General features: G+C 43.9%; 1 protein-coding gene across 3 annotated transcripts in view; it reads left to right on the top strand.

The window, feature by feature from the left end:
• Positions 1 to 19,655, top strand: part of LOC143767607 (uncharacterized) — an 87,746-nt gene extending 68,091 nt beyond the window's left edge. For all 3 annotated transcript variants that reach the window (XM_077256036.1, XM_077256037.1, XM_077256038.1), the window contains 5 exons: positions 12,775 to 12,954; positions 13,038 to 13,161; positions 13,245 to 13,342; positions 13,539 to 13,629; positions 15,344 to 19,655. In XM_077256036.1, coding sequence (XP_077112151.1) covers positions 12,775 to 12,954; positions 13,038 to 13,161; positions 13,245 to 13,342; positions 13,539 to 13,629; positions 15,344 to 16,365 — 1,515 coding nt within the window. In that variant the 3' untranslated portion in view covers positions 16,366 to 19,655. The remainder of the gene's footprint in view (positions 1 to 12,774; positions 12,955 to 13,037; positions 13,162 to 13,244; positions 13,343 to 13,538; positions 13,630 to 15,343) is intronic.
• Positions 19,656 to 24,839: the final 5,184 nt, after the last annotated feature.

Here is a 24,839-nt window from a genome sequence, read left to right as displayed (position 1 = left end):
TTTTGTACGCGTTTGGTCGCGTTTTTAAACGCATGCGTTTTTTTTCTGCATGCGTTCATTTTCAGAAATACAACCTGCAGTATTTTCTTGCGTTTTTAAGCACATGCGTTTGTTTGCGTTAAAAACGCATGCATTTTTATCGAAAAAAAACAGAAAACACACTGAAAAGCCACCCACCACCATCAAGGTGATAAAGGGATCCAAACCCTAACCCTAACTCTACCCCTAACCTCACCCCTAACCGTTTAATGAACATTTTCTGACAGTCATAGTGCCACGTATTTCAGTGCCACGTATTTCAGTGCCACGTATTTCAGTGCCACGTATTTCAGTGCCACGTATCACGTAATTCAGTGCCACGTGTTTCAGTGCCACGTATTTCAGTGCCACGTATCACGTATTTCAGTGCCACATATTTTAGTACCACATATTTCAGTTGCACGTATTTTAGTACCACGTATTTCAGTTGCACGTATTTCAGTGCCACGTATTTCAGTGCCACGTATTTCAGTGCCACGTATTTCAGTGCCACGTATCACGTATTTCAGTGCCACGTGTTTCAGTGCCACGTATCACGTATTTCAGTGCCACGTGTTTCAGTGCCACGTATTTAAGTGCCACGTATCACATATTTCAGTGCCACGTATTTCAGTGCCACGTATTTCAGTGCCACGTATTTCAGTGCCACGTATTTCAGTGCCACGTATTTCAGTGCCACGTATCACGTATTTCAGTGCCACGTATCACGTATTTCAGTGCCACATATTTTAGTACCACGTATTTCAGTTGCACGTATTTTAGTACCACGTATTTCAGTTGCACGTATTTCAGTGCCACGTATTTCAGTGCCACGTATTTCAGTGCCACGTATCACGTATTTCAGTGCCACGTGTTTCAGTGCCACGTATCACGTATTTCAGTGCAACGTGTTTCAGTGCCACGTATTTAAGTGCCACGTATCACATATTTCAGTGCCACGTATTTAAGTGCCACGTATTTAAGTGCCACGTATTTCAGTGCCACGTATTTCAGTGCCACGTATTTCAGTGCCACGTATCACGTATTTCAGTGCCACGTGTTTCAGTGCCACGTATTTAAGTGCCACGTATCACATATTTCAGTGCCACGTATTTAAGTGCCACGTATTTAAGTGCCACGTATTTCAGTGCCACGTATTTCAGTCACGTTTAGGGTTAGGGGTAGGGTTAGGGCTAGGGTTGGAGGTAAAGTTAGGGTTGGGGCTAAAGTTAGGGTTGGGGCTAAAGTTAGGGTTAGGGTTTGGATTACATTTACGTTTGGATTAGGGTTGGGATTAGAATTATGGGTGTGTCAGGGCTAGGGGTGTGGTTAGGGTTACCGTTGGGATTAGGGTTAGGGGTGTGTTTGGGTTAGGGTTTCAGGTAGAATTGGGGAGTTTCCACTGTCCAGGCACATCAGGGGCTCTCCAAGCGCGACATGGCGTCCAATCTCAATTCCAGCCAATTCTGCGTTGAAAAAGTAAAACAGTGCTCCTTCCCTTCCGAGCTCTCCCGTGCGCCCAAAAAGGGGTTTACCCCAACATATGTGTTATCAGCGTACTCGGAACAAATTGAACAACAACTTCTGGGGTCCAAGTTCTCTTGTTATCCTTAGGAAAATAAAAATTTGGGGGGCTAAAAATCATTTTTGTGGGAAAAAAAAGATGTTTTATTTTCACGGCTTATAAACTGTAGTGAAACACTTGGGGGTTCAAAGTTCTCACAACACATCTAGATAAGTTCCTTGGGAGGTCTAGTTTCCAATATGGGGTCACTTGTTGGGGGTTTGTACTGTTTGGGTACATCAGGGGCTCTGCAAATGCAACGTGACGGCTGCTGACCAATCCATTTAAGTCTGCATTCCAAATGGCGCTTCTTCCCTTCCGAGCTCTGTCATGCGCCCAAACAGTGGTTCCCCCCCACATATGGGGTATCAGCGTACTCAGGACAAATTGGAAAACAAATTTTGGGGTCCAATTTATTCTGTTACCCTTGTAAAAATACAAAGCTGGGGGCTAAAAAATCATTTTTGAGAAAAAAAAAAAAAATTATTTTCACGGCTCTGCGTTATAATCTGTAGTGAAACACTTGGGGGTTCAAAGCTCTCAAAACACATCTAGATAAGTTCCTTAGGGGGTCTACTTTCCAAAATGGTGTCACTTGTAGGGAGTTTCAATGTTTAGGCACATCAGGGGCTCTCCAAACGCAACATGGCGTCCCATCTCAATTCCAGTCAATTTTGCATTGAAAAGTCAAATGGCGCTCCTTCCCTTCCAAGCTCTGCCATGCGCCCAAACAATGGTTTACACCCACATATGGGGTATGATCGTACTCAGGACAAATTGCACAACATTTTTTGGGGTCCAATTTCTTCTCTTACCCTTGGGAAAATAAAAAATTGGGGGCAAAAAGATCATTTTTGTGAAAAAATATGATTTTTTATTTTTACGGCTCTGCATTATAAACTTCTGTGAAGCACTTGGTGGGTCAAAGTGCTCACCACACATCAAGATAAGTTCCTTAGGGGGTCTACTTTCCAAAATGGTGTCACTTGTAGGGGGTTTCAGTGTTTAGGCACATCAGGGGCTCTCCAAACGCAACATGGCGTCCCATCTCAATTCCAGTCAATTTTGCATTGAAAAGTCAAATGGCGCTCCTTTCCTTCCAAGCTCTGCCATACGCCCAAACAGTGGTTTACCCCCACATATGGGGTATCAGCGTACTCAGGACAAATTGTACAACAACTTTTGGGGTCCATTTTCTCCTGTTACCCTTGGTAAAATAAAACAAATTGGAGCTGAAATAAATTTTGTGTGAAAAAAATTAATTGTTCATTTTTATTTAAACATTCCAAAAATTCTTGTGAAACACCTGAAGGGTTAATAAACTTCTTGAATGTGGTTTTGAGCACCGTGAGGGGTGCAGTTTTTAGAATGGTGTCACACTTGGGTATTTTCTATCATATAGACCCCTCAAAATGACTTCAAATGAGATGTGGTCCCTAAAAAAAAATGGTGTTGTAAAAATGAGAAATTGCTGGTCAACTTTTAACCCTTATAACTCCGTCACAAAAAAAAATTTTGGTTCCAAAATTGTACTGATGTAAAGTAGACATGTGGGAAATGTTACTTATTAAGTATTTTGCGTGACATATGTCTGTGATTTAAAGGGAACCTGTCACCACGTTTTTGGAAGATGGGATAAAAATAGCGTTAAATAGGGGCAGAGGTGGGCATTACATTAGTGTGTTTGTTATGCGTTTATTACCCACCTAAGTTGCCGAAATACGTTTGCAAAGTCTCCGTTTTCGCCTGTCAATCAGGCTGGTCTGGTCAAAAGGGCGTCTTGTCTTCCCCCAGATTTTGCGTAGTTTTCCGTTGGTGGCGTAGTGGTGTGCGCATGCCCAAAGTCCGGAATCCTCTGCCAGGGGATTTAAAAGAGCGCGCTGTTCGTTTTCATTGGTGATCGGTGGGCGCGGCCATCTTCCTTTGGCCGCGCGTGCGCAGAAGCGGCGCTCTGCTGGCCGCGGCTTCAGGAAAATGGCCGCGGGATGCCGCGCGTGCGCAGATGGATATCGCGGCGGCCATTTTCCTGAAGCCGCGGCCAGCAGAGCGCCGCTTCTGCGCACGCGCGGCCAAAGGAAGATGGCCGCGCCCACCGATCACCAATGAAAACGAACAGCGCGCTCTTTTAAATCCCCTGGCAGAGGATTCGGGACCTTGGGCATGCGCACACCACTACGCCACCAACGGAAAACTACGCAAAATCTGGGGGAAGACAACGCCCTTTTGACCAGACCAGCCTGATTGACAGGCGAAAACGGAGACTTTGCAAACGTATTTCGGCAACTTAGGTGGGTAATAAACGCATAACAAACACACTAATGTAATGCCCACCTCTGCCCCTATCTAACGCTATTTTTATCCCATCTTCCAAAAACGTGGTGACAGGTTCCCTTTAAGGGCATAAAAATTCAAAGTTGGAAAATTACAAAATTTTCTAAATTTTCGCCAAATTTCCATTTTTTTCACAAATAAACGCAAGTTATATCGAATAAATTTTACCACTAACATGAAGTACAATATGTCACGAGAAAACAATGTCTGAATCGCCAAGATCCGTCAAAGCATTCCAGAGTTATAATAGCCTCATAAAGGGACAGTGGTCAGAATTGTAAAAATTGGCCCGGTCATTAACGTGCAAACCACCCTTGGGGGTGAAGGGGTTAATATACTCAATAAAAACCCCGAAGAAATTGCCTCTGCCTTCAGAGATTATTATGCCGACTTATATAATATATGCCAGGGTGAAACTGTCGACCAATTAACTAAACGTAAAGTCGAGATCAACTTATTCCTTGAATCACTAAAACTCCCGTCCCTCAGTGAGGGACTGATTTGGCGGTCCCCTTTGGGCTAAGTGAACTCCCGTCCGCCCTGTCGAGCTGTCCAATGGGTAAAAGTCCAGGGCCTGATGGACTCCCAAGCTCTTATTACAAAACCTTCCAGGAGATCCTCAGCCCCCTTCTTCTCAAATTGTTCAATAAAACACTAGAAGGAGCACCCTTTCCCAAACAAACATTAGAGGCCCATATCTCTCTAATACACAAGGAGGGAAAGGACCCCAAAGTGTGCAGCAACTACAGGCCGATTTCTCTTCTAAACAATGATCTTAAATTGTTTGCAAAAATGATCGCCAATCGAATCAACCTGATACTAGACTCATTGGTTTTGCCAGAGCAAACAGGTTTTGTGAGGGGCAGAGAAGGAAGAGACAATTCTTTGAAAATACTCTATCTAATGCAACATGCTATCACTCACAGCAAACCATTGGTTCTGCTGGGGACAGACGCTGAGAAGGCGTTCGACAGGGTGGACTGGACATTCATGCAGGAGACGTTGGGACGCTTTGGCTTCCCACCGATCCTAATAAAAGCTATTTTTCAAATGTATAATTCCCCTACCGCAAAAGTGAGGGTAAACGGAGATCTTTCCGCCCCCTTTGAAATTAAGAATGGCACGCGACAGGGTTGTCCCTTGTCCCCTACACTGTTTGTCCTGTTGATCGAAACTGTAATCCAGAATATAAGACAGCACCCAGAAATAGTGGGAGTTCAAGTGGAAGGATCAACCCATACAGTAGCGGCCTTTGCCGATGACTTACTACTAACTCTAACCAGCCCTGATAGAGAGATGCCAGCAGTGTTAGGCTACGTTCACATTTGCGTTGTGCGCCGCAGCGTCGGCGCCGCAGCGCACAACGCAAACAAAAACGCGGCAAAACGCACGCTAAAACGCTGCGTTTTGCGCCGCATGCGTCCTTTTTGGCCGAAAGTTGGACGCAAAAAAAATGCAACTTGATGCGTTTCTTGCGTCCAACGCTTGCGGCCATGCAGCGCAAAACGCAGCACAACGCATGTCCATGCGCCCCCATGTTAAATATAGGGGCGCATGACGCATGCGGCGACGCTGCGGCGCCCGACGCTGCGGCGCTGACCGCAAATGTGAACGTAGCCTAAGGTTTGTTCGAGAAGTTTGGGACTCTCTCCAATTTTAAAATAAATTTAGACAAATCGGAAGCAATGAGCATAAACGTAGAGCAAAAAATCATCCGAGGCATCACAACTAAATTTCCAATAAAATGGAACTCGAAATTCATCAAATACTTAGGAATTAATGTGAGTCCGCACTGGCATTTACTCATCTCACTTATCTACACTCCACTTCTTAATAATACCATGGAGTTGATGAAATCTTGGAGAGCCCCTTACATCTCATGGATAGGAAGGAAGAATCTTCTGAAAGGATTTATACTCCCTAAATTCAGTTATATTTCCAGAATGTTACCAATAACCGTCCCCAATGCATTCTTCTCAAGGGTACGCTCGATGTTTGGAAGGTATATCTGGAGTGATTCTAGGCCCAGAATCAATTATGCGACGCTATCACTTCCCAAGTCTAGGGGGGGCATGGGAGCCCCAGATCCTCAAAAGTACCATACTGCGGCGACATTATCTTTAATAATTAATTGGTGGAGAGATGTCCAGAAGCCTTGGACACAGAGTGCGGATACCACAATCCCAATCCCCCTACATGCTATATTACATGCCTCCAAAGAATTTATTGAAAAAATTTAAATCTATAACGTAATATCCAAAAACATTATTAGAACTTGGTCAAGACACTTTGTTATGATTCCCATAGGCCAGTCAATCCTTTGAGCTTGTTGTTCCTTCATTAATACGATATCTCCTTCTTTCAAGTTCGGTTTACTCTGTCGCCATTTTCTTCCTTGCAGAACCACAAGGTACTCCTTTTTCCACCGGTTCCAGAAGTAATCAGCGAGGTACTGTACGCGTTTCCACTGCTTCTGGTAGGAGTTTGCGTGAGTAAACTCTCCACTGACTGTTAGCGCGTTTCCAATCTTTTGGGTAAGAAGAGTAGCCGGCGTAAGAATAGTTGGCATTTCAGGATCCATTGACACTGGGACAAGGGGTCTTGAGTTGATTATGGCAGAAACTTCAGCCAGAAGAGTAACCAAGGTCTCATGCGTAAGTCTTGAAGAGTTTATGTCCATAAGCATAGAGTTCAAGATGTTGCGTGAGATCCCAATCATCCTTTCCCAGGAACCTCCCATGTGAGAACTATGCGGAGGATTGTAGATCTAGGTGCAACCTCTTTCTGCCAGTTGATCCTGAATTGGCTTGATGTCACTATCCAGCTCTCGACATGCACCGATGTGCTTCCGCGGTCAGACCTTAATTGTTTCACTGTTCCTCTGATCTCTAGAAACCGCCGAAGAGCGTTAATCAGGCTGGATGTGTCCATAGATTCTATCACTTCTATGTGAATGGCACGGATACTCATGCAAGTGAATAGTACGGCCCAACATTTGCTGTTGGTATGACCTCCACGAGTCCTGCGTGCAGATACCATCCATGGCCCAAAGACGTCTAGGCCAATGTAGGTGAAAGGCGGTTTGGAACTCAGACTGTCGAAGGGTAGGTCGGCTATTTGCTGATGCACCTGTTTTCCTCTAGTTTTGCGACATTGCACACAGCGATGTATTGATCCCGCTACACGTCTTTTCATGCCTATGATACAAAGTCCTGCAGACCGTAACGTGCCCTCTGTGATCTGCGTGCCTTGGTGTTCGTTTTTTTCATGAAAGTGCCGAATCAGTAGATCGGTGATGTGATGTCTACTGGGAATGATGCAAGGATGTTGCTCTGAAAACTCTAGCTTGGCTCGTTTAAATCGACCACCGACTCTCAGCAAACCGCAGTTGTCCATTAGTGGATTCAAATGGGCAATGGGGCTTTTCAGAGGGATCTGCTGTTTGTGGTATAAGCATTCCCATTCGGTACTGAATACACTGCTGGACATAAAGCATTATAAGTGACTCGCAGGGAGAAATGTCCTCAGCAGAGAGTTTTTTTGGCAGACGTGCCAACCATGACAGTCTTTGTTTCCATGTGAATTGTGATAAGATCTCGCAATTTGGACTAACCTTGCGATAGTCTTGATGAGTTTCATCCAATTGGAGAAGCGTTCGAAGCGCTGACAACCGAGGGTGGATGTTGGTTTAGCGTTCGTGGCCAGAGCACTGACCTCGGAGCGGACTTCTGGATCATCATCTGGATCCTGGATGCTGAAGACTTCCTGGAAACACTCACTTCCCTTCTGTTCCAGCAGAAACTTTGAACCTGAAAGCCAAGAAGAGTTAGCAAAGGAATTTATAGACATAGGTCTAGTGGCATGGTCGGCTGGATTAAGATCAGATGGGATATAGGGTGACCAGAAAAATGCCCACAGGAAAATTCCCCACATGAAAATTCCCCACATGAAAATTCCCCACATGGAAAATTGCCAATTGCATCATCACAAAGTTTCAGATCTATGATATTTCAGATGCAAGGTGTTCACATGATATGTGAAAAGTGCCCACAGACATGAATACCCACAGGAAAACAGTAGAGAGTTATAGGTGAGATGCTCCGCAGAAAAGAGAATAGCATAGAGCTATAGGCTAAATGCTCTGCAGGACAGGGGGATAGTATGCAAGTATATGTGAGATGCTCTGCAGGGCAGGAGAATAATATAGAATTATAGGTGACATGCTCTGCAGGGCAGGAAAATAATATAGAATTATAGGTGAGATGCTCTGCAGGGCAGGAGAATAATATAGAATTATAGGGGAGATGCTCTGCAGATCAGGAGAATAGTATAGAATTACAGGTGAGATGCTCTGCAGGGCAGGAGAATAATATAGAATAATAGGTGAGATGCTCTGCAGGACAGGGGGATAGTATAGAATTATAGGTGAGATACTCTGCAGGGCAGGAGAATAATATAGAATTATAGGTGAGATGCTCTGCATATCAGGAGAATAATATAGAATTATAGCTGAGATGCTCTGCAGGGCAGGAGAATAATATAGAATCATAGGGGAGATTATAGGATGATGGGCATATATACCAGTATGGGGGACATTACTACATAATGAAGGGGGAGGGGGGCAATTCATATGTCTTTATAGAATTTTGAACACTACAGGGGCCCGTACATCTGACCAACGTGTGTGTGTGGGGGAAGGGCCAAATTTCGCACTGGGGCCCATCGGACTCCACTGCAAAAGCATATCATACATTCCATACCTCCCAACTTGAGAAAGGGAAAGAGGGACACATGCGACTCCGCTCCATACACCTCGTACACACACGACTCCGCTCCATACACGTTATCCACACACGGCTCCTCTCCATACATCTCGTACACACACGGCTCCACTCCGTACACCTCGTACACACATGGCTCCGCTCCATACACCTCATACACACACGGCTCCGCTCCATACATATTGCACACGCTGCTCCACTCCGTATACCTTGTACACACATGGCTCTGTTCTGTACACCTCGTACACACGTGGCTCTGCTCCGCACACCTGTTAAACAGAAGACTCCGCTCCATACACGTTTCACATGCTGCTCCGCTCCATACATCTCGTACACACACGGCTCTGCTACATCCACACTGTAAACACCTCCTGACCTCACACATACGCTTACCTTCCTCCAGCGCCATGACAACCAGCAGAGTCCTGTACATGGAGGTCTCCCGATCATGTGACCCCCTGACTCCTCCCATCCTGTGACTTCATCACAGGTCCTGTGTGCACAGAGCAGCCAATATGCTGCTCTGCGGGTGCAGGGGCTCAGGGAGCTAACCGGGTGATATACACACCTCCCAACCAGTGTGGGACAACTAATGTCCCGCCCGGGATCGCGGGGCTGACTGTCAAAATCGGGACAGTCCCGCTGGGTCCGGGATGGTTGGGAGGTATGCATTCTCAGCAAGAACACAAAGTGGTACAAGTGACAGAATCTTACCTTTCTGCTGTGCCTTCTGGGCTTCCAGGACCAACTATCTCTGCCAGCAGCAGTGATACTTTTGTGGGTACTGATAGCAGTGATGGCTCCTCTGGATCCCACTGCTGCTGTTTCTGCATGTGCTGCTGTTTGGGGCTGGTGGGAGGAGTAAGGCAGAATCCGTGCAAGATGAGAGCAGACTAGATCTCTCTACTGCTGAGAATGACAGACTGCTGCAAACCACAGATCATCATTTTTGCAGTTTTGCACTAGGTCAACTGTAAATCACAAGTTGATCACATATTATGTGAACATCCTCACCTTGCACCTGAAATATAGATCTGAAACTTTTGTGATGCTGTAATTGGCAATTTTCCGTGTGGGGAATTTTCCTGTGGGCATTTTTCCTGTGGGCATTTTTCCTGTGTGCAATTTTCTTGTGGGCATTTTTCAGGGAACCGGGATATAGTGCCACTGTTCAGGTTTGGAAGACCTTATTCTCTCAATGTGGTTACTGACGTACACGTAGAAGCTCCTTGTTTGGTTGTAGATGTAACCTAAGACAACTTTACTGTTACTTTATTATTGTACGTCATCTATGTGAGTGTCCAGCTCATGCCGAATAAAGTCTGCAAGTTCTACTGCAAGCACAGCCCCACAGAGTTCGAGCCTGGGAATGGTGTGGTCAGGCTTGGGAGCCAACTTAGCCAACGTGATCTTGATTATCGGATCTCGTCACCTTCAGGTAGGCAACAGCTGCAATGGCCTCCGTGGATGCATCCGAGAACACATGGAGTTCCGTCCTAGTGCTAGCAGCAAGTGAGTTTACAGCGTAGCATCTCGGTATATAGATTTTATCCAAGGCTCACAAAGACTGCTTCCAGGTTTCCCATTTTGGTTCCTTATCAGGAGGTAGTGGGGCATCCCAGTCCTTGACAATTTCAGAAAGCTGTCTCAGGCCTCTTTCACACGTCCTGATATTTCCGTTAGCGGAAAAAAACGGTACCGGAGATATCCATGTCCATGTGCTCACGTGGCAGATCAGTATGGCACACGTGCAGCATCCGTGTGCTGCCCGTGTGTGTGTCGCCTGAGGACCACACGGACCGTGCAGGAGAGACAGCGCTACACTAAGCGCTGTCCCCCCGCTGTGGTGCTGAAGGCGGAATTCATCTCTTCTCCCTCGCTGGAGAGAAGAGATGAAAGATCAAGTTTTTTGTTTTTTTTTTAAATAAAGTTTGTATGTGCCCCCCGCCTCCCCCTAAAGTTTGCATCTGCCCCCCGCTTCCCCCCCCCCAGTGCGCCGCCCGGCCCATTGCAGAAGAAATACTCACCCAGCTCCCGCGATGTCTCCTCTCTCCTCGCAGCGCTGCAGCGTCTCCTGTGTGAGCGGTCACGTGGGACCGCTCATTACAGTCAGTGAATATTCACTATGTCCAATGTTCAATATGTCCCGGAACACAGCGAAATACTTCCGGGACATAGTGCGCCGGCGCATGCGCACTAATGGTTTTCGTCTTTGCCCGCAGTTTGGCAAAGCATACTGCGCGTGCGCAAGGCAAGATTGCTTTGTGCACGCATTAACTGCAGGAAAGCGAATCAACGGCAAGACAATTTCGCGATCAGTATGTGGCCAGCGGGACAAAAAGGGTTAATAAAAGACCCGAAAACACCGCCCATTTGACCCAAAACCGGACCCGCCAAATTCAGGTGACAGGTTCCCTTTAAGAATTATTAGGAAACTCATATTCTTTTTCTGTTTTGTTTTTTTCTACTCGATATAAGACCTCACTTTATAATTGTTTTGGTTTTTGTCACACCCGGACAAGCCCATCTGGCTTTTGCCAGATGGCTAGTCCGGCTTTGCTCCCTATATATACTGCATGAGCCTCATAAAGCCTCCCTTTATATACTGTATGAGCCCCACACAGCCTCCCTATATACACTGCATGAGCCACACGCACACACTCCCTTTATACTCTGCATGAGCCCCACACAGCCTTCCTATGTATACTGCATGAGTCCCACACAGCCTCCCTATATATACTGCATGAGTCACACACAGCTTACCTATATACTGCATGAGCGCCACATAGCCTCCATATATACTGCATGAGGCCCTCACAGCCTCCCTATATACTGTATAAGGCCCCCACATCCTCCCTATATACTGCATGAGGCTCCCACAACCTCCCTATATACTGCATGAGCCCCACACAGCCTCCTCATATACTGAATGAGTCCCGTATAATAATAATAATAATTTTTATTTATATAGCGCCAACATATTCCGCAGCGCTTTACAACTTATAGAGGGGACTTGTACAGACAATAGACATTACAGCATAACAGAAATCACAGTTCAAAACAGATACCAGGAGGAATGAGGGCCCTGCTCGCAAGCTTACAAACTATGAGGAAAAGGGGAGACACGAGAGGTGGATGGTAACAATTGCTTTAGTTATTTGGACCAGCCATAGTGTAAGGATCGGGTGTTCATGTAAAGCTGCATGAACCAGTTAACTGCCTAAGTATGTAGCAGTACAGACACAGAGGGCTATTAACTGCATAAAGTGTATGAGAACACGATGCAAGGAACCTGATTATGTGTTTTTGTTTTTTTTTTCTATTTTTAATAGGCCACACAGGGATAATTAGGTTAGTGCGTTGACGCGGTAGGCCAGTCTGAACAAATGCATTTTTAGGGCACGCTTAAAACTGTGGGGATTGGGGATTAATCGTATTAACCTAGGTAGTGCATTCCAAAGAATCGGCGCAGCACGTGTAAAGTCTTGGAGACGGGAGTGGGAGGTTCTGATTATTGAGGATGCTAACCGGAGGTCATTAGCCTCCCCATGTGCAGCATGCCAACCCCATAGCCTCTCCATGTGCAACATGTCACCACTATAGCCTCTTCATATGCAGCATGTCACCCCCATGCCCACCCAAACATCCCATACACATGAAAAAGAAAAAATACTACATACCTCAGTCCTATTCCCTTCTGCTTCTCTCCCTGCCTCCTGTGCACTGACTCTCCACAGTACACAGCTGATGTGAAGAAATGACATCATCGCGTCAGCTGTTTCACATGCTAATTGGTGAAGGAAGTGGCCAGAGGCCACTCCTCCACCAAAGAAGTCAGTGTAGATGGAGACAGCAAGTGGACGGCATGGTGGACCTCCTGGTTTCCAGCCCCACAGCTGTCTCTGTCAGCGGGCCGGACTGAGACAGCCACAGGGTCTGATGTGGCCCACAGGCAGCACTTTGCCCAGGTCTGCATTACATCATTCTTATCTATAGAAATAACAGATGAACAGAACTGGAGAGATGAGGACTCTGGAAATGTCTGTAGTGAGATTTATTAATGTGTCTCTCCATAACCAGGATTACACAGTGGTGAAGAAGACCTCTAGTGAGCGCTGTCCGGACCCTGTATCTGAGCAGTGGGGAAGATCCCTGAGCCCAATCATGGGGCCTCCACCTCACCCCCTGATACATGAGGACATCAATGACCAGAAGATCCTACAACTCACTTACAAGATGATTGAGCTGCTGACAGGAGAGGTGACACTGCTGGGAATGCTGGTATATTATACAATAACGCTATGAAGAGATCTGGGAGATGATGGTATCATTGTATGTGTCAGGTTCTTATAAGGTGTCAGGATGTCGCTGTCTATTTCTCCATGGAGGAGTGGGAGTATTTAGAAGAACACAAAGATATATACAAGGACATCATAATGGAGGTTCCCCAGCCCCTCACATCACCAGGTAATAGACAGGACTAAATACACATGGCCTATAATTATCTGTATGTAAGGAATGAATTCTGTCCCTGTATGTGTTTCCTCCAGATCTATCCGGAAAGAAGATAACAACAGAGATATGTCCCCGTCCTGTTCTTCCACAGGACTGTAATCAAGGAGATCCCAATGTTCCTCAGGATCATCAGGTAGATGGAGAAGGTGTCATGAGATCTCCACTATGATGTGTAGGCGGCTGTGAAGGTTTCGTGCTGAGTGTTGCTTTATCCACCAGTATTATATGTTTTATACTTGTGTAATGAGAACGGTGGAGATGGCAGGTTTAGAGCTGATCATAGATGTAACTTCTCCATCCGTCTGTGACTTTTACAATATTTGTTTCAGAGTGAAGATCTGACCCATATTAATACTATAGAGACATATGTGAGGGGTGATGAGCGTTGTAAGGAGGAGATTGCTACATATGACTACCCAGGTTAGTAGTAACCACTAAATGCAGAGAAGTCACAGATTCTTCTCAGTCACAGTCTGTGGCTGCTTTATCGGTGGTGTAGTCCAGCCGTATTACAATCGTGTGATCACCATTTTTCTTTTAGACCACAACATTCTCCTCCACCCAAAACTGTTCAAATGACTTTGGGTATTGAGAGCCCTTCTCTATAGAACTTACAACCTTGAGGATCTATCTACCCCCTGGAATTAGGAGACGCTGACCGTTACCTGTCCAGATCTGTAAATTACAAAGTAAAATGACAGTGTACATAGAATGTGGTGACAAGTTGGGACCTGTAAGAGAAAACAGAGGGTAAAGATGCTGTTAGCTTTGTAGATCCCTGATATCTTGTTGGATGAATCTATCTTCTCTCTCTTCTGTGCTACTGAATGTGCTCATATGGTCCCTACAAGACCAGGTCCAGTCTTTCTGGCCAAACTTTACTTTTATGATCAATAACATTAAGTGTGCAGTGAGGGCCAAGTGTGAATTTCTGTACAATAACAACAGAATTTCCCTTTATCCTGCCTTTTCAATTTCTTTTAAAACCGAATAACTTCAAGAAGGATTGTGATAAACTACATAAAAATCATTACACCTATGCCATATATCTCTAAGCTGTGCTTGGTTCATGGCTGTATATCTATATTTATGACACCTCAGCTTTGCACTAATATAAATAGTTCTTTAAAAGTCTAATATTTCTTCTTTAAACTCATGTGATAGAAAATATTGGCCTTTATGATAGTTTATATTGCCAAGAGCCACAGAGCCTCATACTCTAATTACCCCAGAGATGTTTCACCATTAGTTACTAATTTTTTATACTTAAAAGACTGTTCAGCTTGATCATTTCAGTATGTGTTATAGTGTATAGTCATAGTTTTGCCCATCACCCTTTAACCCCTCTACATGCATCTGGACTTACACACAGACCCCTAGGTTGGGCCGCGTTGATACTTGCTTTTCTGTAGTATGAGATGGCAACAACATTAGTCAAATTGTCTGGTCACGATCGGGAAGGCAGAGAAAATACAAAATCAGAAGACGCAAGTGTAGTCAGTAAATGGACCAGGGTCACAACAGGAAACAAATACATAAGCCGGGAGCTGAGCACAGAGCACTGAACCAGAGGAAACAAGGCTGCATCTGGCAGCTTCCGGCAATATGCTGCAAGCTTTAATAGGGTGTGGTGCTTTCTAATTGGCTGAAGCAGGGAGCATATTACTTCAGTTGGACAGCACACACACCCAAACTGCCAGACTGGATAGTTCTCACAAGTCGCAGGCACCTTAATCTTAGTGGCTGGACAGAGTCTACGCTCCCCAAAGATTCTGGTTCCAATGTATCCTCCTTTACCAGCACCTGCAGAATGAATAAGACCGTGCCTGATGGCAGAAGCAGACATCATAGGAGCAGGTCTCAGAGGAGATGGAACACATCATTTCTCCTACATTACATTAGTTGCTTTTTATTCCATATGTGGGAGGCAGAATGAACAAAAAGTTGAACACCACTTTCTACTGGTTCATGCTATAAAGTTTTCTATTCTACTGTGAACTGTCAATTTCTTGGTGAATGATTCAATATTTTTACACAACTTGCCATTTTTACAGACAGTTTAAGTAGAAATGCTCAAAAGTATAACATTTGAGGATATTTTGTTGAAAAATAGTAATTGTTTTTTTCTTAACAGATGACTGTACCAGGAGATCAGAGGAACAGCTGACATTTTCAATTTTTAAATCAGATGATGTTAAGATCGTACAGGATACAACTGAAGTGAATTCCATTACTCCAGATATACCATCATCCCTTCACAGCAAAGCTCTGTCATCTGATCCTTTCAAACAGATCATGTCTTCTGATTCATTACCGACTACTAAGGAAAATCAATGTCGCAAAATAAGCATTAAAAAACCAACTGCTCCTAAAGCAAAGAAGCCATTTTCACGTTCAGAATATGGAAATAGTTTTCCCCTTGAAAAGTCTTTTCCTAAACATCAAAAAATTCACAGAGCAGAGAATAGATTTGCTTGTTCCAAGTGTGGGAGATGTTTTAACCAGAAATCAGATCTTGCTATACACCAGAGAACTCACACAATGGAGAAGCCTTTTTCTTGTTCAGAATGTGGGAAATGTTTTAACAAGAAATCTGACTTTGTTACACATCAAAGAACTCACACAGGGGAGAAGCCTTTTTCTTGTTCAGAATGTGGGAAATGTTTTAACAAGAAATCTTACATTGTTATACATCAAAGAACTCACACAGGGGAGAAGCCTTTTTCTTGTTCAGAATGTGGGAAATGTTTTAACCAGAAATCAAATCTTCATATACACCAGAGAACTCACACGGGAGAGAAGCCTTTTTCATGTTCAGAATGTGGGAAATGTTTTAACCAGAAATCTCATTTTGTTATACATCAAAGAACTCACACAGGGGAGAAGCCCTTTTCTTGTTCAGAATGTGGGAAATGTTTTAACCAGAAATCAGATCTTCTTATACACCAGAGAACTCACACGGGAGAGAAGCCTTTTTCATGTTCAGAATGTGGGAAATGTTTTAGCCAGAGATCAGATTTGGTTAAGCACCAGCGAATTCACACAAGGAAGAAACCTTATACATGTTCAGAATGTGGGAAATGTTTTACCCGGAAAGCAAATCTTGATCACCACCAGAGAACCCACACAGGGGAGAAGCCTTTTTCATGTTCTTAATGTGGGAAATGTTTTAAATGGAAATTGCATTTTCTTAAAGGGTTTGTCATCATTTGGCCTTGTTAAAATAAAAAAACCATATTCACCTTCTGTGCCGGTGCTGTTCCGGCGGTATTGGCACTCGTATTCTTGGGGCTCATATGAGGTTGTTACATCACACATTCCCTGTACCCAATCAGCCCCAGCTTCACTGTTCCCACCCTCAGACGTATTTAACATCAACAGGAAGCTAGGGCTGCAACTTCTCTTTGACTTCTTATAGTTCGGTTTTTCCGAAGGTGAGAACAGTGAAGGCAGTGCTAATTGGATGCAAGGCTCAAATTACATAACAACCAGAGCCCACAAAATGCAAGTGCTGACACCACTGGAAACGCATCGGCATAGGAGGTTTATAGAAGTGTTTTTTAACTTAACAGGACCAAACATAAGGAACTAGAAGTCAAAATCCTACAAAGAGAGAAGAATTCATTATCATACATAGAGGGAATTAATGGAGAACCTTATTTTGTTGACCATCAAAAATAACTCGTACTGGAATAGACTTTACAGTCGAGAAAATAAGTATTTGATACACTGCCGATTTTGCAAGTTTTCCCACTTACAAACAATGGAGAGTAGTGTTGAGCAATACCTTCCAATATTCGGAAATATCGATATCGGATTGGATCGGCCGATATCCAAAAAATATCAAATATGCCCGATACCGATACGCGATACCAATGCAAGTCAATGGGACACAAATATCAGAATTAAAATAAGTCCTTGTACATCCTGTTCCAGAGAGGGGAAGAGTGAGGGCGGTGCGTGGGCGGAGACTGCCTGACTGTGTGGGACCGTGAGGGGTCTGTGCGGGCCTGCCGGGTGTCTGTACGGGCCTCTTGGGGGTCAGTGCGGGCTGCCGGGGGTCTGTGCGGGCCTGCTGGGGGTCTGTACGGGCCTCTCGGGGGTCTGTGTGGCCTGCCGGGGATCTGTGTAGCCTGCCGGGGGTCTGTGCGGCCTGCCGGGGGTCTGTGCGGCCTGCCGGGGGTCTGTACGGGCCTCTCTGGGGTCTGTGCGGCCTGCCGGAGGTCTGTATGAGCCTCTCTGGGGTCTGTACGGGCTTCTCTGGGATCTTTGCGGCCTGCCGGGGATCTGTGCGGCCTGCCGGGGGTCTGTGCGGCCTGCCGGGTGTCTGTACGGGCCTCTCGGGGGTCTGTGCGGCCTGCCGGGGGTCTGTGCCGGTGTGCAGGCATTGTCCAATGGGACCACAAGTCCCATCGGGCTATGCCTGCTACAATGGCAGTGATTGACACATTAGCCAATGATGGGACAGTAGTGGTCCCATAATCCGGCTAATGTGTTGAATGTAAAAACAAAACATACATACTACATACATACATACAACATACTACATAAATGCATACAACATACTACATACATACAACATACATACTACATACTTACTACATACATTACATACAATACATACATATAGACATACAGTAGATATAACATAGAGTACATACTCACCATCACTTGTCATTTTGATCCCCGAAGCCAGTGTCATCTGTAAAAAAGATTAAAATAACAAACAACCAATATACTCCCTGATCCGCAGAAATCCATGAGTGTCCCACGAGGATCTCCCGTGGAGAACGGCAGCATCAGCTGATGTGACCACTCTCTAGGGGCTCCAGGAACACAATGATGGGAGGAAGGTATCCTTCTGCACTGTATTCCTCCGCCGCTGTAAAAAAATGGTCCCTAGTCTCACTTTTGGCATTGCTGTGTGAGAAATTTTCCCACGCAGCAATTGCCATAAAGTGAGACTTTGAACTCTAGTAACCTCTCAGTGATGCACTGCAGGAGCCATTGTCTCCTGTCAGTATGTCACTGGAGTCCCTATAGAGCAGTGACATCAGCCGATGTCATTGTTCTATAGGGGAGATCATCGTGGGACATTCGTTATTAATTGGACTACGGCGGAAAGTGAGTATACGGTTGGTTTATTATTTTAAATTTTGAAATTAAGAATATTAAAATACTTTTTTTTTTTTAACTCTTTCAATACTATAGGATTAGTAATGGATAGGTGTCTTATTGACGCCTCTCTATTATTAACCGGGCTTAATGTCACCTTACAATAGCAAGGTGACATTAACCCCTTATTACCCCATATCCCACCGCTACACGGGAGTGGGAAGAGAAGGGCTAAGTGCCGGATTGGCGCATCTTACAGATGCGCCATTTCTGGGGCGGCTGCGGACTGGTATTTGTAGCCGGGGGGCCAATATCCATGGCCCCTCTAGGCTATAAATATCAGCCCGCAGCTGTCTGCGTAGCCTTTCTGGCTATAAAATATAGGGGGACCCCACGTTATTTTTTGGGGGGTCCCCCTATTTTAATAGCCAGTAAAGGCTATGCAGACAGCTGCGGGCTGATATTCATAGCAGGCTGCAAATATTGGCCACAAAAAAGTAAAATTTGGGCGTGAAGCCCTAGCCAGCTCACTGACCGCCACAGGTGCTCGGAACTCCAGCAGGACTAGGCGTGATCCACAGCATACAAAGAGTAAATGTTCAAGCTCCTTAAAATAAAATTTCTTTATTGTCCGATAGTTAAAATATCATAGTAGGCACAATCCTTTGTGGATAATGGTATGCACAGAGCAGGCACTAATGATCCAGCTACGCGTTTCGATCCTACATCTTTTTCACAGCTAAACTTCTGATTTCTGATGATATTTTTATAAATTCAATCCTCCAATCAGGATGTTCTTGGTTAACATGTGATTTAACCCTCCATTCGTCTGCATCATTATGTGCTACAATACATTGCAACATAACCATAAGTTTTTACATACAATATAAATAAGTAATTAAAATGTATATAGTTTTTTAATAAAATACATTCAAAGAAAGAGAAAAGCAAAAAAAAGAAACATAGCACAATCAGTAATGAAACATTAGTTCATTTTTCTTATTTAAACTATTTGGGTACCTTGTTCCTAAGTTAAAGATCCAAAATGCTTTGCGCGTTAATAGGCGCTTTTTTACATCTCCGCCGCATTTAGAGGTTATAAGGTGTTCCAGACCTGATATTTTTAGGGATGATACATTCCCATTATGTTATTCTATGAAATGCTTTGAAGCCATTGAAATATTGCGGGTAATGTTGTTTTTATTAATAATGTCCCTATAATGTTCTGAGAACTGAATTTTTAGTTTTCTCGTAGTGCATTCTATGTATATTAAATGACATGTTGTGCATTCAATTTTGTATACTACATTACTTATTACAATTAATAAATTGGTTAATATTATAACTTTGTGTCTCATTGTAATTGGAAAATATTTTTGTTTTATTAGCATGAATGCACGTCCTGCAATTATTCATCCCGCACTTATAAAAATCTTTTGTCCGAAGCCAGTTTTGTACAGGTGGTTTTGATGAAAAGGCACCTGGTGATATTCTATTACCAATGGTGGGAGCCCGTCTTGCTACTATATTGACTCCTGTCTCAAGGATTTTTGCTAATGTATTATCTTCATACAATATCGGCAAACATTAATTACTCTTTTTATTTCATTAAATTGAGGGCTATATCTGAGACAGACATAAGGTTTTTTATTTTCACGTTGATTTACTGGCTTCATTGTTTCATGTTTTGGTTCTATTAGATCTCCTCTGTTTTTGGTTGTGACCAATTCTCTGGCTCTGGCGAGTCCAGTTTGGATATTTGCGCTTTTTAACCCCTTTCTGACATATGACGTACTATCCCGTCGAGGTGGGGTGGGCCCGTATGACCACCGACGGGATAGTACGTCATACGCGATCGGCCGTGCTCACGGGGGGAGCGCGGCCGATCGCGGCCGGGTGTCAGCTGCATATCGCAGCTGACATCCGGCACTATGTGCCAGGAGCGGTCACGGACCGCCCCCGGCACATTATCCCCCGGCACACCGCGATCAAACATGATCGCGCTGTGCCGGCGGTATAGGGAAGCATCGCGCAGGGAGGGGGCTCCCTGCGTGCTTCCCTGAGACCCCCGGAGCAACGAGATGTGATCGCGTTGCTCCGAGGGTCTCCTGCCTCCTTCCTCACCGCAGGTCCCGGATCCAAGATGGCCGCGGCATCCGGGTCCTGCAGGGAGGGAGGTGGCTTACCGAGTGCCTGCTCAGAGCAGGCACTGGTAAGCCTGCAGCCCTGCACAGCAGATCGCCGATCTGACAGTGCTGTGCACACTGTCAGATCAATGATCTGTAATGTCCCCCCCCTGGGACAAAGTAAAAAAGTTAAAAAAAAATTCCCCACATGTGTAAAAAAATATATATATATATATCCTAAATAAAGAAAAAAAATATATATTATTCCCATAAATACATTTCTTTAGCTAAATAAAATAAAAAAACAATAAAAGTACACATATTTAGTATCGCCGCGTCCGTAACGACCCAACCTATAAAACTGCCCCACTAGTTAACCCCTTCAGTAAACACCGTAAGAAAAAAAAAAAACGAGGCAAAAAACAACGCTTTATTATCATACCGCCGAACAAAAAGTGGAATAACACACGATCAAAAAGACAGATATAAATAACCATGGTACCGCTGAAAACGTCATCTTGTCCCGCAAAAAACAAGCCGTGACACAGCATCATCAGCAAAAAAATAAAAAAGTTATAGTCCTGAGAATAAAGTGATACCAAAATAATTATTTTTTCTATAAAATAGTTTTTATCGTATAAAAGCGCCAAAACATAAAAAAAATGATATAAATGCGATATCGCTGTAATCGTACTGACCCGAAGAATAAAACTGCTTTATCCATTTTACTAAACGCAGAACGGTATAAACGCCTCCCCCAAAAGAAATTCATGAATAGCTGGTTTTTGATCATTCTGCCTCACAAAAATTGGAATAAAAAGCGATCAAAAAATGTCACGTGCCCGAAAATGTTACCAATAAAAACGTCAACTCGTCCCGCAAAAAACAAGATCTCACGTGACTCTGTGGACTCAAATATGGAAAAATTATAGCTCTCAAAATGTGGTAACGCAAAAAATATTTTTTGCAATAAAAAGCGTCTTTCAGTGTGTGACGGCTGCCAATCATAAAAATCCGCTAAATAACCCGCTATAAAACTAAATCAAACCCCCTTTCATCACCCCCTTAGTTAGGGAAAAATACAAAAATAAAAAAAATGTATTTATTTCCATTTTCCCATTAGGGTTAGGGTTAGGGCTAGGGTTAGGGTTAGGGCTAGGGTTAGGGCTAGGGTTAGGGCTAGGGTTGGGGGCTAGTGTTAGGGCTAGTGTTAGGGCTAGTGTTAGGGCTAGGGTTATTGCTAGGGTTAGGGCTAGGGTTAAGGCTACAGTTAGGGTTGGGGCTAAAGATAGGGTTAGGGTTTGGATTACATTTATGGTTGGGAATAGGGTTGGGTGTGTCTGGGTTAGAGGTGTGGTTAGGGTTACTGTTGGGATTAGGGTAAGGGGTGTGTTTGAATTAGGGTATCAGTTATAATTGGGGGGTTTCCACTGTTTAGGCACATCAGGGGCTCTCCAAACGGGACATGGCATCCGATCTCAATTCCAGCCAATTCTGCGTTGAAAAAGTAAAACAGTGCTCCTTGCCTTCAGAGCTCTCCCGTGTGCCCAAACAGGGGTTTACCCCAACATATGGGGTATCGGCGTACTCAGGACAAATTGGACATCATCTTTTGGGGTCCAATTTCTCCTTCTACCCTTGGGAAAATACAAAACTGGGGGCTAAAAAATAAATTTTGTGGGGAAATTCTCACAACACATCTAGATAAGTTCCTTGGGGGGTCTAGTTTCCAATATGGGGTAAAATTTTGGGGGGTTTGTACTGTTTGGGTACATCAGGGGCTCTGCAAATGCAACGTGACGCCTGCAGACCAATCCATTTAAGTCTGCATTCCAAATGGCGCTCCTTCCCGTCCGAGCTCTGTCATGCGCCCAAACAGTGGTTCCCCCCCACATGTGGGGTATCAGCGTACTCAGGACAAATTGCACAACAACTTTTGGGGTCCAATTTATCCGGATACCCTTGTGAAAATACAAAACTGGGGGCTAAAAAATCATTTTTGTAAAAAAAAAAAAGAATTTTTATTTTCACGGCTCTGCGTTATAAACTGTAGTGAAACACTTGGGGGTTCAAAGCTCTCAAAACACATCTAGATAAGTTCCTTAGGGGGTCTACTTTCCAAAATGGTGTCACTTGTGGGGGGTTTTAATGTTTAGGCACATCAGGGGCTCTCCAAACATGGCATCCCATCTTAATTCCAGTCAATTTTGCATTGAAAAGTAAAATAGCGCTCCTTCCCTTCCGAGCTCTGCTATGCATCCAAACAGTGGTTTACCCCCACATATGGGGTATCGTCGTACTCAGGACAAATTGAACAACAACTTTTGTGGTCTAATTTCTTCTCTTACCCTTGGGGAAATAAAAAACTGGGGGCGAAAAGATCATTTTTGTGAAAAAATATGATTTTTTATTTTTACGGCTCTGCATTATAAACTTCTGTGAAGCACTTGTTAGGTCAAAGTGCGCAACACACATCTAGATAAGTTCCCTAGGGGGTCTACTTTCCACAATGGTGTCACTTGTGGGGGGTTTCAATGTTTAGGCACATCATGGGCACTCCAAACGCAACATGGCGTCCCATCTCAATTCCAGTCAATTTTGCATTGAAAAGTCAAATGGCGCTCCTTCCCTTCCGAGCTCTGCCCTGCGCCCAAACAATGGTTTACACCCACATATGGGGTATCAGCGTACTCAGGACAAATTGTACAACAACTTTTGGGGTCTATTTTCTCCTGTTACCCTTGGTAAAATAAAACAAATTGGAGCTGAAGTAAATTTTTTGTGAAAAAAAGTTAAATGTTCATTTTTTTTTAAATATCCCAAAAATTCCTGTGAAATACCTGAAGGATTAATCAAATTCTTGAATGTGGTTTTGAGCACCTTGAGGAGTGCAGTTTTTAGAATGGTGTCACACTTGAGTATTTTCTATCATATAGACCCCTCAAAGTGACTTCAAATGTGATGTCCCTAAAAAATAATTAGTGTTGTAAAAATGAGAAATTGCTGGTGAAATTTTAACCCTTATAACTCCCTAACAAAAAAAAAATTTGGTTCCAAAATTGTGCTGATGTAAAGTAGACATGTGGGAAATGTTACTTATTAAGTATTTTGTGTGACATATCACTGTGATTTAAGGGCATAAAAATTCAAAGTTGGAAAATTTTCAAAATAGTTGCCAAATTTCCGTTTTTTTCACAAATAAACACAGATAATATTAAATAAATTTTACCACTATCGTGAAGTACAATATATCATGAGAAAACAATCTCAGAATCATCAGGATCCGTTGAAGCATTCCAGAGTTCTAACCGCATAAAGGGACAGTGCTCAGAATTGTAAAAATTGGCCTGGTCATTAGCGTGCAAACCACCCTTGGGGATTAAGGGGTTAAATAACTAAAATGCATTTTATTTCATGAAATAAGTATTTGATCACCTACTAATCAGCAAGAGTTCTGACCCTCACAGAACTTAGTTTTTCTTTAAGAACCATTCCTACTCTGCACTCATTACCTGCATTAATTGCACCTGTTTGAACTCGTTACCTGTATAAAAGACACCTGTCCACAGAATCACACTCCCAACCTCTCCACAATGGCTAAGACCAAAGAGCTGTCTAATAACACCAGGGATTAAATTGTAGACCTGCTCAAGGTTGGGATGGGCTACAGGACAATAGGCAAGCAGCTTGATGAGAAGGAAACAACTGATGGCTCAGTTATTAGAAAACAGAAGAAACATAAGATGACTGTCAATCTTTCTCGGTCTGGGACCCCATGCAAGATCTCACCTTGTGGGGTAAGGATGATTCTGAGAAAGGTCAGGAATCAGCCAAGATTGAGAGGACCTGGTCAATGATTTAAAGAGAGATGGGACCACAGTCTTTAACATTACCATTAGTAACACAGTACGCCGTCATTGATTAAGATCCAGCAGGGCACGCAAGGTCCCCTGCTCATGCCAGCACATTTGTCAGTGACCAACTGGATAATCCAAAGGAGGCATGAGAGACGGTCACATGGTCAGTCAGATGAGACCAAAATAGAACTGTTTGGTATCAATTTCAATCACCGTATTCGGACAAAGAAGGAGAATGAATACAACCGCAAGAACACTGTCCCACCTGTGAAGCATGGTGGGGGAAAAATTATACTTTAGGGTTGCTTTTCTGCAAAAGGGACAGGAAGACTGCATCGTATTAAAGGGAGGATGTATGGAGTCATATATTGTGAGATTTTAGCCAACAACCTTATTCCCTCATTAAGAGCATTGAAGATGAATCATGGCTGGGTCTTCCAGCATGAAAATTACCCAAAACACACAGTCAGGGCAACTAAGGAGTGGCTCCGTAAGGAGCATTTCAAGGTCCTGGAGTGGCCTAGCCAGTCTC

Source organism: Ranitomeya variabilis, chromosome 4, assembly GCF_051348905.1.
Source record: "Ranitomeya variabilis isolate aRanVar5 chromosome 4, aRanVar5.hap1, whole genome shotgun sequence".
Classification (NCBI taxonomy): domain Eukaryota; kingdom Metazoa; phylum Chordata; class Amphibia; order Anura; family Dendrobatidae; genus Ranitomeya; species Ranitomeya variabilis.
The sequence above is the reverse complement of the archived record's forward strand: the minus strand, read 5'-3'. Positions and strand labels throughout refer to the sequence as shown.